Source organism: Nerophis lumbriciformis, linkage group LG19 (genome assembly GCF_033978685.3).
Source record: "Nerophis lumbriciformis linkage group LG19, RoL_Nlum_v2.1, whole genome shotgun sequence".
NCBI lineage: Eukaryota > Metazoa > Chordata > Actinopteri > Syngnathiformes > Syngnathidae > Nerophis > Nerophis lumbriciformis.
The window spans coordinates 27452773-27465116 of NC_084566.2; the positions used below are offsets into that span (position 1 = coordinate 27452773).

At 39.6% G+C, this 12344-nt stretch overlaps 1 protein-coding gene across 1 annotated transcript in view; it reads left to right on the forward strand.

Moving 5' to 3' along the window:
- Window positions 1-4605: 4605 nt before the first annotated feature.
- Window positions 4606-12344, forward strand: part of LOC133618575 (neuropilin-1a-like) — a 240567-nt gene continuing 232828 nt past the window's right edge. The window contains exons 1-3 of the mRNA XM_061979069.2: window positions 4606-4716; window positions 6913-6980; window positions 9436-9684. Coding sequence (XP_061835053.1) covers window positions 9630-9684 — 55 coding nt within the window. The 5' untranslated portion in view covers window positions 4606-4716; window positions 6913-6980; window positions 9436-9629. The remainder of the gene's footprint in view (window positions 4717-6912; window positions 6981-9435; window positions 9685-12344) is intronic.

Below are 12344 nucleotides of genomic sequence, written 5' to 3' on the forward strand. Positions count from 1 at the left end.
ATAAAATGGCATCTACAGTGCCAGGATTCATGCGAGAGCGCCTGGCCTCTAAAATGCGCCCTGCTGCGCTGAAGGAGCGCTCACTTGCACCACTTGTTGCTGGGACGCGGTGCCATCTTTTTCTTTTTTTCTTCTTCTTCTTCTGTTGTGTTGTGTTGTGCTGCAGTGCCTGATTAATAATTGACTGTTTCAAAGAGTGCTGCTCGTTTTTCGTATGTGGGTAACAACATTTAACTATGTATATATATTTCCGAATTGGTTCAACCGCCAACCGCCCGCATCCATTTAAAATCTATTTTTACCCGCCCGACCCGCGGTTTATCCACAGACTCCGCGGTTGTGTCCGCAAACCGCGCATCTCTACCGTTTACACTAAGCCGGCCGGATAAGGTTATCCAGGGTAAATCCAACCTAACCTTATCCGTGTCCAAACACAACAATGCCACCGTTTAAGACCCCCTAGCCCCTCTGTCCGCCGGCACAACGCGACCTAATAGGCATGTGCGGAAAATGCGCACGTCACACTGCAAAAACTGAAATCTAAGTAAGATTAAATATCTCAAATAAGGGTGATATTTGCTTCTTTACTGTCTGATAAGATAATTCTTCTCACTAAGCAGATTTGATGTTAGAGTGTTTTACTTGTTTTAAGGCTTTTGGTCCTAAATGATCTCAGTAAGATATTACAACTTGTAGCTGAGATTTTATGACCTATATTGAGTAAAACATGCTTGAAACTAGAATATCAACTGATGCAAAGCTGTGTCATCAACACTCACAAGTATAAAACTACTTTTTTAAAGTAATAATTTCTTACTTCAAGCATGAAAAAAAAAATCATGATGCCGAGCGCATATCATTATGTCAAGATAATGGCACTAGCATTTACTTAATTTAAGAATATTTTTCAACATATTGAGCAAAAAGGTCTAATTTTTTTTTTCTACCAAGAAAAGTGCACTTGTTATTAGTGAGAATATACTTATTTTAAGGTATTTTTGGGTTCATTGAGGTTAGCTAATTTTACTTGTTTTGGAAAGTCTTGACGAGCCGAATTTTCTTGTTCTATTGGCAGATAATTTTGCTTAGTTAAAATAAAATACCCCTAATTTTTGTATTTTCTTTTCTTGTTTTTGAACACTGACTTTTTGCAGTGCATAGTCACCTCCAGTGTTGCTTTGTGTGCAAGTTCTTAAATGTAACTTATCTGAACAATATCCAGTGTTGTGGTATTTCAACTAACTGGAATCCAGTGTGCTGTGGGGCCCTATTGTAGTGAATCACACCTGAGCCATCATAAATTAATCAAATCTTTATTAGACACGTAAACAATGTGATAAAGAACATTTTTCCAAAAATCAAACTAGGGATGTAGATATCTGGTCAGGACACTCCTCACTCTTTTGCCTTCACCTTCATTGTCCATTCGTTTTTGGTGACTTTATATGACCCCACTATGGACTGGACTCTCACTATTATGTTAGATCCACTATGGACTGGACTTTCACAATATTGTTCTAGACCCACTCAACGTGCATTGCATCCGGTCTCCCCTAGGGAGGGGTGGGGGTCACCCACATCTGCGATCCTCTCCAAGGTTTCTCATAGTCATTCACATTGACATCCCACTGGGTTGTGAGTTTTTCCTTGCCCTTATGTGGGTTCTGAACCGAGGATGTCGTTGTGGCTTGTGCAGCCCTTTGAGACACTTGTGATTTAGGGCTATATGAATAAACATTGATTGATTGATTATGTACTCTGGACCTAGACGTTGAGTCCGCGACATACATGGCGGACAATAACTGATACAGTCTGTTTTGCCAGTCCAAATGCATTCGCCGTTTTCCGTAGTCTTCCCTCGACGGCCAGGTAATACAAAGCACACGCTACCTTTTTTATCACATCCACGGGAGCCTGCATTCTTGTGGACTCTCCTTCGATAAATGGACGAAGTTTTTCGCTAAGTAGAATCACAGCTAACCTTGACATTGGAAAGTTCTCTTGCCGTCTGAGAAGTGTTGTATCCCAAATAGCTGCAATCGCTTTCTTTTAAGGCAGTGTTTTTCAACCTTTTCTGAGCCAAGGCACATTTTTTTCATTGAAAAAATCCGGAGGCACACCACCAGCAGAAAACATAAAAAAATTTAACTCAGCAGCTGATATTGACCGTAAAAAGTTGTTCTCGCAATTGTTGGATATAAATTCAAACCATGACCAACCATGCATCACTATACCTCTTGTCTCAAAGTAGGTGTACTGTCACGACCTGTCACTTCACGCCTTGACTTATTTTGAGTTTTTTGCTGTTTTCCTGTGTGTAGTGTTTTAGTTCTTGTCCTGTGCACCTATTATGTTGTTGATTGTCATGTACAGATGTACTTTGGATTCCGTCTGCTCCACACCTTTGTAAGTCTTTGCTGTCGTCCAGCATTCTGTTTTTGTTTACTTTGCAGCCAGTTCATTTTTTGTTTCGTTTTGCATAGCCATCCCAAAGCTTCAATGCCTTTTGTTTATTTTTGGTTTAAGCGTTAGATACCTTTTTACCTGCACACTGCCTCTCGCTGTCGTCTGCATATTGTGATCACGAAAAACCATGTTCCCGACATCTACAAAGCAATTAGCTACCTGCTGCCACCTGCTGATATGGAAGTGTATTACACGGTTACTCTGCCAAGCTCGAGACAGCACCGACACTCAACAACAACACATTATTTGCAGATTATAATTACTGGTTTGCAAAAAATATTTTTAACCCAATTAGGTGAAATTAGATCATCTCCCACGGCACACCAGACTGTATCTCACGGTACGCGAGTGTTCCGCGGCACAGTGGTTGAAAAACACTGTCTTAAGGTATTCATGTGTGATTTCCACAAGCGTCTGTACAGACAGAAGGAGAAACACGGGCACGTCTGGATGACTCGCCTCCATATTTCCAGTGGTTAGCTCCGAGTTACGAAACCGCTTTATTACGAAGCTGGCTGTGGCGCGGTTTGTAAACGATCAATGAGTCCATACAAAGCTAAGAGCCGGAGATTCAAGAAATACACGGCGCACTTACCCGTGTAAAAAATTGTCCGAGGAGGGGGACCTTAAACGCTGGTTTAGTGTGGCTGAAACGAGGCTTAGGCTAAATAATTATTCGTTTAAGGGGTTATCCGGCTTAATGTAAACATAACCTAAGTGACCCTACCTGTTTTTGTCCTCAGAGGTCAAAGTTCACATCCTCAACATATGTTATTAAGATGGCCACCACAAGTAAAAACAGGATGAGTGTGGAGTTAAAAACTCAGTCAGTAATCCATGCCCTACATCAGGGGTCCCCAAACTTTTGACTCGGGGGGCCGCATTGGGTTAAAACATTTTGGCCGGGGCCGGGTTGTGTATATATATATATATATATATATATATATATATAATCCCCTGACGAGCAGGGAAACCTGCGAAACAGGCTTGTACACAGTAAATTCCATAGTGTAAAATCAACACTTAAAGAGTTAAATTTAACACTATTCCCGAGTCTATTTGGTCCTAACCTGAGCTGGTGTCTACTGGTATTTACTCTTTCCATAGTGTTAAATTTATAGAGTTAAATGAACACTAAATAGAGTCAAAAATTGTAACACTGTAGAGTGTTGTTCAACTTATTTTTTAACTCTGATTAGTGTAAATATTACTCTTGAGTAGTGTTGATGAATTACTTTTCTGTGGTGATAAATGTACACCAAGTTAAATGTATTTGCTCATTAACACTGCTTTGGTGTTCAAATAACTCTGATAAGGTTTGATAATACACTAATATGTTGATTATTCACTCCCTTGCAGTGAAGAAAAAAAATATTTAGTAAACAGTAAAAATGTTTTAACATTGCAGTGTTTATAAAACGTCACACTATTTCTGAAAAAAAATAAAAATAAAATTGGTGCTCATTCTACTTGATTTACTCTTGTGCAGTGTCAAATTAAGTCTCACAGACTTTGTCTTGTAAATAGCAAGTGAGTGCAAAACACAGTAATACAATATCATACGTTTAATAACCTTTATTTCTTTGTCAGGCAGAACAATCAACTTTAGGGAGAGAATACAGAAAGGGTGACCTTAGGTCTGCATGAAATGGCAAACCTTTGATCCAATTGGTTCTTATAGGATGACATAACTTCTGTGTTTTTTCCTGACCTAACGTATATATATATATATATATATATATATATATATATATATATATATATACATACATACATATACATATATATTACTCGCGCACTAATTGACTAAAAAGAGCGCGCACTTGCCGATGATGTCAAGTAATCGATGGGAAAATAAAATTTTAGACAATATGATTTGCCTGAGCCGGGAGGAGACACAGAGAGTAACAAGCGGTAGAAAATGGATTAAAAAAAGAATTTAAAAAAAAGAATTTTTTATTTTTTATTTTTTATTTTATTTTTTTTGTGAGTTACTGCGGGCCAGATTTTGGACGCTGGCGGGCCTTATTCGGCCCGCGGGCCGTAGTTTGGGGATCTGGTCAAAATCAGTGAAAACTACAACTCCCAGAATGCCGAGGTAAAATGGCCGCTGGCCCAAATTACTAATTGAAGGCACCTGAAAAGGAAGGTCAGTCAGACTCATTCACCAAACAAGCTACATGGAAGGAAGAACAGCTAGCAGCCTCAAAGGCAAGATCCACTCAACAAGTTTCTCCAAACACACCAATGGTCGGTGAATATGCTTCATTTGATGAAGATCGAAATGTTAGATATGCATAACTTGAACCTGCAAGCTTGTTCATTTACTAATTGAACTATTTTAATTTGTTTGTTTAAACTGCTGGCTTCAAGTTAAATTACTGCATTACATTTGAGCACTCATTGCGTACTGTTTGACCAGTTTAAAGCTCATGTAAAAGTTTAAAGCTGAAGTTAAAATGTTAAAAGGTATAAAGCTTAAGTTAAAATAGCAAATGGTTAAAGTTAAAAGGTTTAAAGTCAAAGCTTATGGTTTAATGTTTAAAGTTTAGAGCATTATTCAGAGGTTTAAAGGATCAATTCATGTTTAACTCTTGCTAAAAGTTAAAACATGGAGAAAGTTTAAAACATTATTCAGCTGTTTAAAAGCATTTGTAAAACATTGTTTGAAAATACCTGTGTGATCATTGTTGACATCTGTTTTTGTGGTTTAAAGCATGGGTGTCAAACTCTGGCCCGCCGTGTAATTTCACTTGGCCCTTGAGGCGATATCAGCGCATTCACCACTAATTCTAATACTTGCCAACCCTCCCAGGAGACTTCCAAACTTCAGCGCCCCTCCCGGAAATCGTCAGGTCTGCTTTTCAGCCAGTCCGAGTGCAGGTTACACTGAGGGTAGCCGAATAAAAAAATTTAACACTGTTACAAATATTAGCCACACTGTGAATCCACGCCAAACAAGAATGACAAACACATTTCGGGAGAACATCCTCACCGTAACACAACATAAACACAACAGAACAAATACCCAGAACCCTTTGCAGCACTAACTCTTCCGGGACGCTACAAGGTGTGTTTGTGTGGGGGGGGAGGTTTGGTGGTAGCGGGTTGGTGTATTTTGTAGCGTCCCGGAAGAGTTATTGCTGCAAAGGATTCTGGGTATTTGTTCTGTTGTGTTGTGTTACGGTGCGGATGTTCTCCCGAAATGTGTTTGTCATTCTTGTTTGGTGTGGATTCACAGTGTGGCGTATATTTCTAACGGTGTTAAAGTTTTTTATACGGGCACCCTCAGTGTAACCTGTATCGCTGTTGAAGTATGCGTTGCATTCACGTGTGTGCGTACAGAAGCCGCGCATATCTTGTGACTGGGTCTGCACGATGTTAGAATGGATGAAAAGCGGACATGACGATAGCTCGTAGAGTACGTTAAAGGCAGTGCCTTTAAGGCACGCCCCCAAGACTGTGGTCCGGTTGGACGAGATATAATGACTGATGAACACCTTCGTTCGATAATGAAGGTTGCCTCAGCTCAAAGCCTGAGCCCCGACATTAATGAACTAGCATCCAAGAAGATGCCAGGTATCTGGCTTGGACACATCAGATTAAATCAGTGTGTTGCAAACTGAGCAGTTTAAAGTCCTGAATGGTTGTTTTATTCATTATTTTATTTTCAAGTTTATTAGCCTGTGGAAAAAGTTAATGTTGATATTTACCTCAGAAGGCTGCAAATAGAAAAGAGGCATTACATTTTTATTTAAATTGTATTTGGTATGCCATTGATATTTTTTTATTATTATTTGAAACTCATTTTTGCATGTCACTATAAAGTTATATAACCCTTGCTTGTTCAATATTCAATGCAAAACTTGTTTGGGTCCCTATTAAAAGGTTAATTTGTTCAACCTTGGCCCGTGGCTTTGTTCAGTTTTAAATTTTGGCCCACTCTGTATTTGAGTTTGACACCCCTGGTTTAAAGGTTTACAACCTACTGATGATTTTGAAGATCAACTGAAATTAAACCAACAATGCTTCAAGTTGGAAAATAAAAAGGTGATCAATTGGAAATCGTGAGTTGTCCCAGGGTCCTTTTTAGAAGTAGAAGAGTGGAACTTAACAATGAGCTACTATGGATTTAACAATATTTTCAGCAATATTTTATGCTAACTACTATTGTACACAAAGATGTAAGTGCCTGACATGATGTCTTTCACACATGAGGAATGATTATGATGTTGAAATGTTTTAATGAAGTCCTGGTACTCCTTCCTCAAGCTTTTTTTTAAAATGTTTTGGTTAGCGGCCATCTTGGACAGTTGCCTTTAGACATGTTTACTTTTGATAGACGAGAAAGTAAAAGCTCATGTGCAATTGTTCTTTGTCATTATTAACATGCTGAGATATGTGTATATATCAAGTGTAGAATTAAATAAAACTTCCTGTTTACAGCGTTGTCCTCTTCCCGCATCTGTTTCAGAGGAGCTAAAGGCAACATGACTGCCGTCGAGCTAACTCAGGTAAACCTTTTATTTTTTTGTAGTAACCAGATGTAAAGTATTTCATTCATTGTGTTTTTTTTTTAATGAAATACAACATTGGTTTATGGACTACAAAGATGCAGTTTTTTAAAATTTGGCTTGTGAGCTTACTGCCCACGAAATTCGTCGACTTTAATTAGCGTGTTAGGCTAATTGTCTTGTATTTCATTTTTGTTCATTCTAATCTCAGATGTCTAAGCAGTGTTTTTCAACCACTGTGCTGCGGCACACTAGTGTACCGTGAGATATTGTTTGGTGTGCCGGGAAATTATTTTTCTGCATACCAATTATAATCGCAAACAATGTGCTGTCTGGAGATCAGCAGAGTAACCATGTAATACTCTTCCGTACCAGTAGGTGGCAGCAGGTAGCTCATTGCTGTATAAGCCTACTTTGAGACAAGAGAATTAATGATGGTTATGGTTTGAAGTCATATCGAACAATTGCGTCAGATTTTCGATGAGAACGACTTTATATTGTCAGTAGAGATGTCCGATGATATCGGACTGCCGATATTATCGGCCGATAAATGCTCTAAAATGTAATATCGGAAATTATCGGTATCGGTTTCAAAAAGTAAAATGCATGACTTTTTAAAACGCTGCTGTACGGAGTGGTACACGAACGTAGGGAGAAGTACAGAGCAGTTGCGTCTCCCAGTCATACTTGCCAACCCTCCCAATTTTCAGTGCTCCCTCCCGAAAATCTCCCGGGCAACCATTCTCCCGATTTCCACCCAGACAACAATATTGGGGGCGTGCCTTAAAGGCACTGCATTTGCGTGCCGGCCCAATCACATAACATCTACGGCTTTTCACACACACAAGTGAATGCAAGGCATACTTGGTCAACAGCCATACAGGTCACACTGAGGGTGGCCACATAAACAACTTTAACACTGTTACAAATATGCGCCACACTGTGAACCCACACCAAACAAGAATGACAAACACATTTCGGGAGAACATCCGCACCGTAACACAACATAAACACAACAGGACAAATACCCAGAACCCCTTGCAGCACTAACTCTTCCGGGACGCTACAATATACACCCCCGCTACCCCCCCCACCTCAACCCCACCCACCTCTCAGGGAGAGCATGTCCCAAATTCCAAGCTGCTGTTTTGAGGCATGTTAAAAAAAATAATGCACTTTGTGACTTCAATAATAAATATGGCAGTGCCATGTTGGCATTTCTTTCCATAACTTGAGTTGATTTATTTTGGAAAACCTTGTTACATTGTTTAATGCATCCAGCGGGGCATCACAACAACATTAGGCATAATAATGTGTTAATTCCATGACTGTATCGGTTGATATCGGTAATTAAGAGTTGGACATATCGGGATATCGGCAAAAAAGCCATCATCGGATTATTATTATTATTATTTTTTTTATTATTTTCTGCGGGTGGTGTCTGTATTGGTTACTCGGGTCACAGGACAATACCGGAACCATTGTAAGGGGAACTTGAGGGCGGGGCACACAGGATTTGATGACATGTGTTGTGTGTTGGACACCTGGAAGTGGAAAAAGTAAGAGCAGGAATAAAAGGCAGAAAAACACAATATCTTTTGGTGTACTATTAAGCTTAGATTGCTAATAAGTGACAAGTTTGGCACACAACAATGGCGACGAGGATGGAATAGTGTCCCCCTGGATTTTTTTAATGAAAAAAATGTGCCTTGGCCCAAAAAAGTTTGAAAAACACTGGTCTAGGCAGTGTAACGGAAGGCCAGGGAAGCTAACTAGCTGTGGACAACCATGATAGCATCAAGGCCTGGCACAACAGCCAGCATGCTCGTTATAGTTGTCCTGTTGAATTGATAAGCTTTATTTGATTTGAAGAAATAAGATGCAGCAAAGCTCTTTTTAGTCCTTATTTTGTTGATCAGTTGAAGCCTGCGTCCGCACGTACGCGATAGTTTGATAACCCGTGATCCCAGTAAACGCTGCAGGAGAGCATGTGACTGTGGGGGAAAAAAAACATTGCAATTTGTTACATTTATAATAACGCCGCAGACCTTTTTCTGTCTGGTGTCTTCGTCCAATTGATGCGTAAAATGATGGCAAGGGTCACCAGGGTATCATTCCTCCACATTCCAGATGGCCTCTGTGGAAGCATTCGACGTTCCCGAGCAGCCTTTTCGTCTTTCCATGAAACGCCTCAGTGGGAATTACGAGCCACTCCATCTTGCCCTTCCTCTTTGAAAGCCTCTTTGTGCGAAATGATATTACGCTGAAGTTAGAAGGGAGGGGCTACAGGGGGTCTTTGATCTTGACAGGCTGCCTTTGCGGGGCTCTCCTATATACACACACACACAGGATGACTATAATGTGTGTAAGATTAAAGCTGTTTATTGGCCTGACCTTTGCCCTGTCCCCCTGGATGAGAGGAGTTTTTCTAAGTTGTTTTTCTTTGTTTTCAAAGATGGAGACTTTGTTGCTAGGCAACAGCCAGCATCAAATGTGCTCGGTGTTGGCGAGGTCAAAGTGAGATGCTGCAAAAGTGGCGGGAGCCCTCTCGCAGTTCTGGTCCCTCCTTCCTTCCAATGGTTCTCCTCCACCCTCCAGGGTTTTTTGTTTTGTTTTCTGAGCTGTGAGCGTTCTTCGTCATCCCAAAGGATGCCATCTTTGGACCTGTTACTCACCCTCATCTTCACACAGAAGAAGTTTAAAGGTGATGCACACTCACTGGACACTTCAATGTTGTTGTTTTCCTTAAATATTATCATAGATAATGCTATGGAAAAAACACTTTTAAAAATATAGTAATTAAGGATGGGGCAGCACGGTACGACAGTGGTTAGTGCATGTGCCTCACAATACGTAGGTCCTGGTGTTCGATCCCCGGGCTCGAGGTCTTTCTGTGTGAGTTCCCTCTGGGTACTCCGGATTTGGTTGTTTGGGAAAATTAAATCGGCCCGAATGTGTGAGTGTGAATGTTGTTTGTCTATCTGTGTTGGCCCTGCGATGAGGAGGCGACTTGTCCAGGGTGTACACCGCCTTCCGCCCGAATGCAGCTGAGATAGGTTCCAGCACCCCCCGCGGCCCCGAAAGGGACAAGCGGTAGAAAATGGATGGATGGCTTTCCAGAATGTCTTTAGGTCTTTTTTTCTTATTGATTGATTGAGTCTAAATATGCATTAAAAGCAGCTCGTTTTTCATTAGACCTTGGCATATAATAAAAATAAAATGAATGAATTATTAATGAGATATATTATTAGATATTACACTAATTGGCCTTGTCAGCCATAAGACAAAGCGAAGATGGTTTGTTCAGATAGTTTAGCACAGGGGTCTCTTTTCTTTTTGGAGCTACATTTACAAAATAAAAATGGTCGAGTGCTACTCATTTTTGAAAACGTTTATGTTGACATTTTATTTAAACCCAAACAAATGTAATAGGCTTGTTTTGTCAGAACATGAACAACTCACATTTTGTATTGGAACATTTTGTTCGTCTGCATCTTATATTTCCTTATACGTTTCTTTCTAGTGCAGTTTTTCAATCAATATTAGAGCTACTTTGACTAAAATAAATATTTCTGTTTATATGACTGAAAACATTTAAATTGTACTTTACTTCGTAAGCATATCCCCGTTTTTAAATGGCGTGTTCATGTGTATGCTATTTTGTTCAAATTTGTCATTAAGTATGTCTAAATTGAATAATAAAAAATACTGAGGATTCAGGCAAAAATGATTTAACCCACATTGGTGAGCTACTCAAAATCAGAAGGTGACCTTAATGCACAAACTTATCTGGGTTAAAGCCCAGGGGTCCCATCCAATCAAGGGCCCCCGATTTTAAAGGGGAACTGCACTTTTTGGGGAATTTTGCCTATCGCTCACAATCATTATGGGAGACACGAGTCATTCTTTATCTAAATGGAATTATAAAAACATCCTAGCATCCTGCAAATCCTAATGACAGCAGACACTATACAGTAAGTGATATTTAATTATGCGAAGGTCGTGATGCGTTTTGATTGCGTAATATTCAATGTTATTATAAATGTGCCCTTTAGCCCTTTACTACATTACATATATACTTCATGTATACAAAACATCAATGGAGGCGTTTGGATGTTTTTAAGGGCCTTTATAGGCAGAATAGAGCGGCTCCCATAAGCTTCATTGTGAGCGGACTTTTGATGGGATTTATATAATATAACATCCATCGTCATGTCTCTCATAATGTTTGTGAACGATAGGCAACATTCCAAAATAAGTGCAGTTCCCCTTTAACTGGAGAATGCAATGATTGATGTCCATAGCTGTCAATCACAAACAGCTAAACTTCCCCGAGCAAAGTGTTTTTTCTCTCTCTCTCTCACTCACTCACTCACGTCGACTATGGGAAAGACCAGCGTACTACTACTGAGCTAAAACACAGGCAGTCCGGCGCGAATGAGATGTATTTTTGCTGTTCTGTTGAGGAAAATCATGACTTTTTCTCTTCAAAGTGTGTTTTTGAGGGGGGAGGTGGGCCCAAGACCTCCCTTTAGGTTAAGGTGACCCTGTCTATATAGCTCATGTGCTACTGGTTGGAGACCCCTGCTTTAGCATATATTGATAGGTTGTTTTTTGCATATGTGTACATATATGTATACATAAATATGTATGTATGTATATCATATACACACACACACGCATGCTAAAGCAGGGGTCTCCCTCTACAATGTCCTGGATGAATGAGTATATTCATAAACATGCTTCTAGAGAATAACTATTGTATTAAAATGATGTACGTAATAATAATAATGTACAGCATTTAACTTGGAGAGTGGACTTCTGCAGTATCTCTGTACAGCTGCTTCCCCTTCAAACACACCATCAGCAGATGTTCTATATTTTCATGGATAAATGTCCTGTGTTTAGATAGTATTTTAATAGTCTTAGCTGGTGTTAGACTCATTCTGCTTCAGTGTAGTGCGTACTAGCAGTGATACGCTCTGATTGCTTCGGCAAATTAGATACTCGCTCTGTCTTTTTTTTTTTTTGTAATTCAATGAATATCATCCACTTCTTATGAGCACTGTCCTTAACACTCACTTTCTTTATTCCCACGTTTGGGGGAAGAAAAAGTGAGGATCTTTAGTTCAAAGCTAATGTTAGCGAATAATGCTGAATGTTTTGGTCGGATCTTAGAGGGTTTACTGTGACGTTTACGTGGAACTCAAAGTTTAGTTTCTACTTAAAGCATAATAATTAACCAAAATACCGCTATTATTTCAAACACTTAAGTTGAGGTACCACTGTAAATGAACAATAGGATATTAATTCTCTTTGTGGCTGATTGATTCTATAGTGTTTCACATTACTTGTATAATGTTG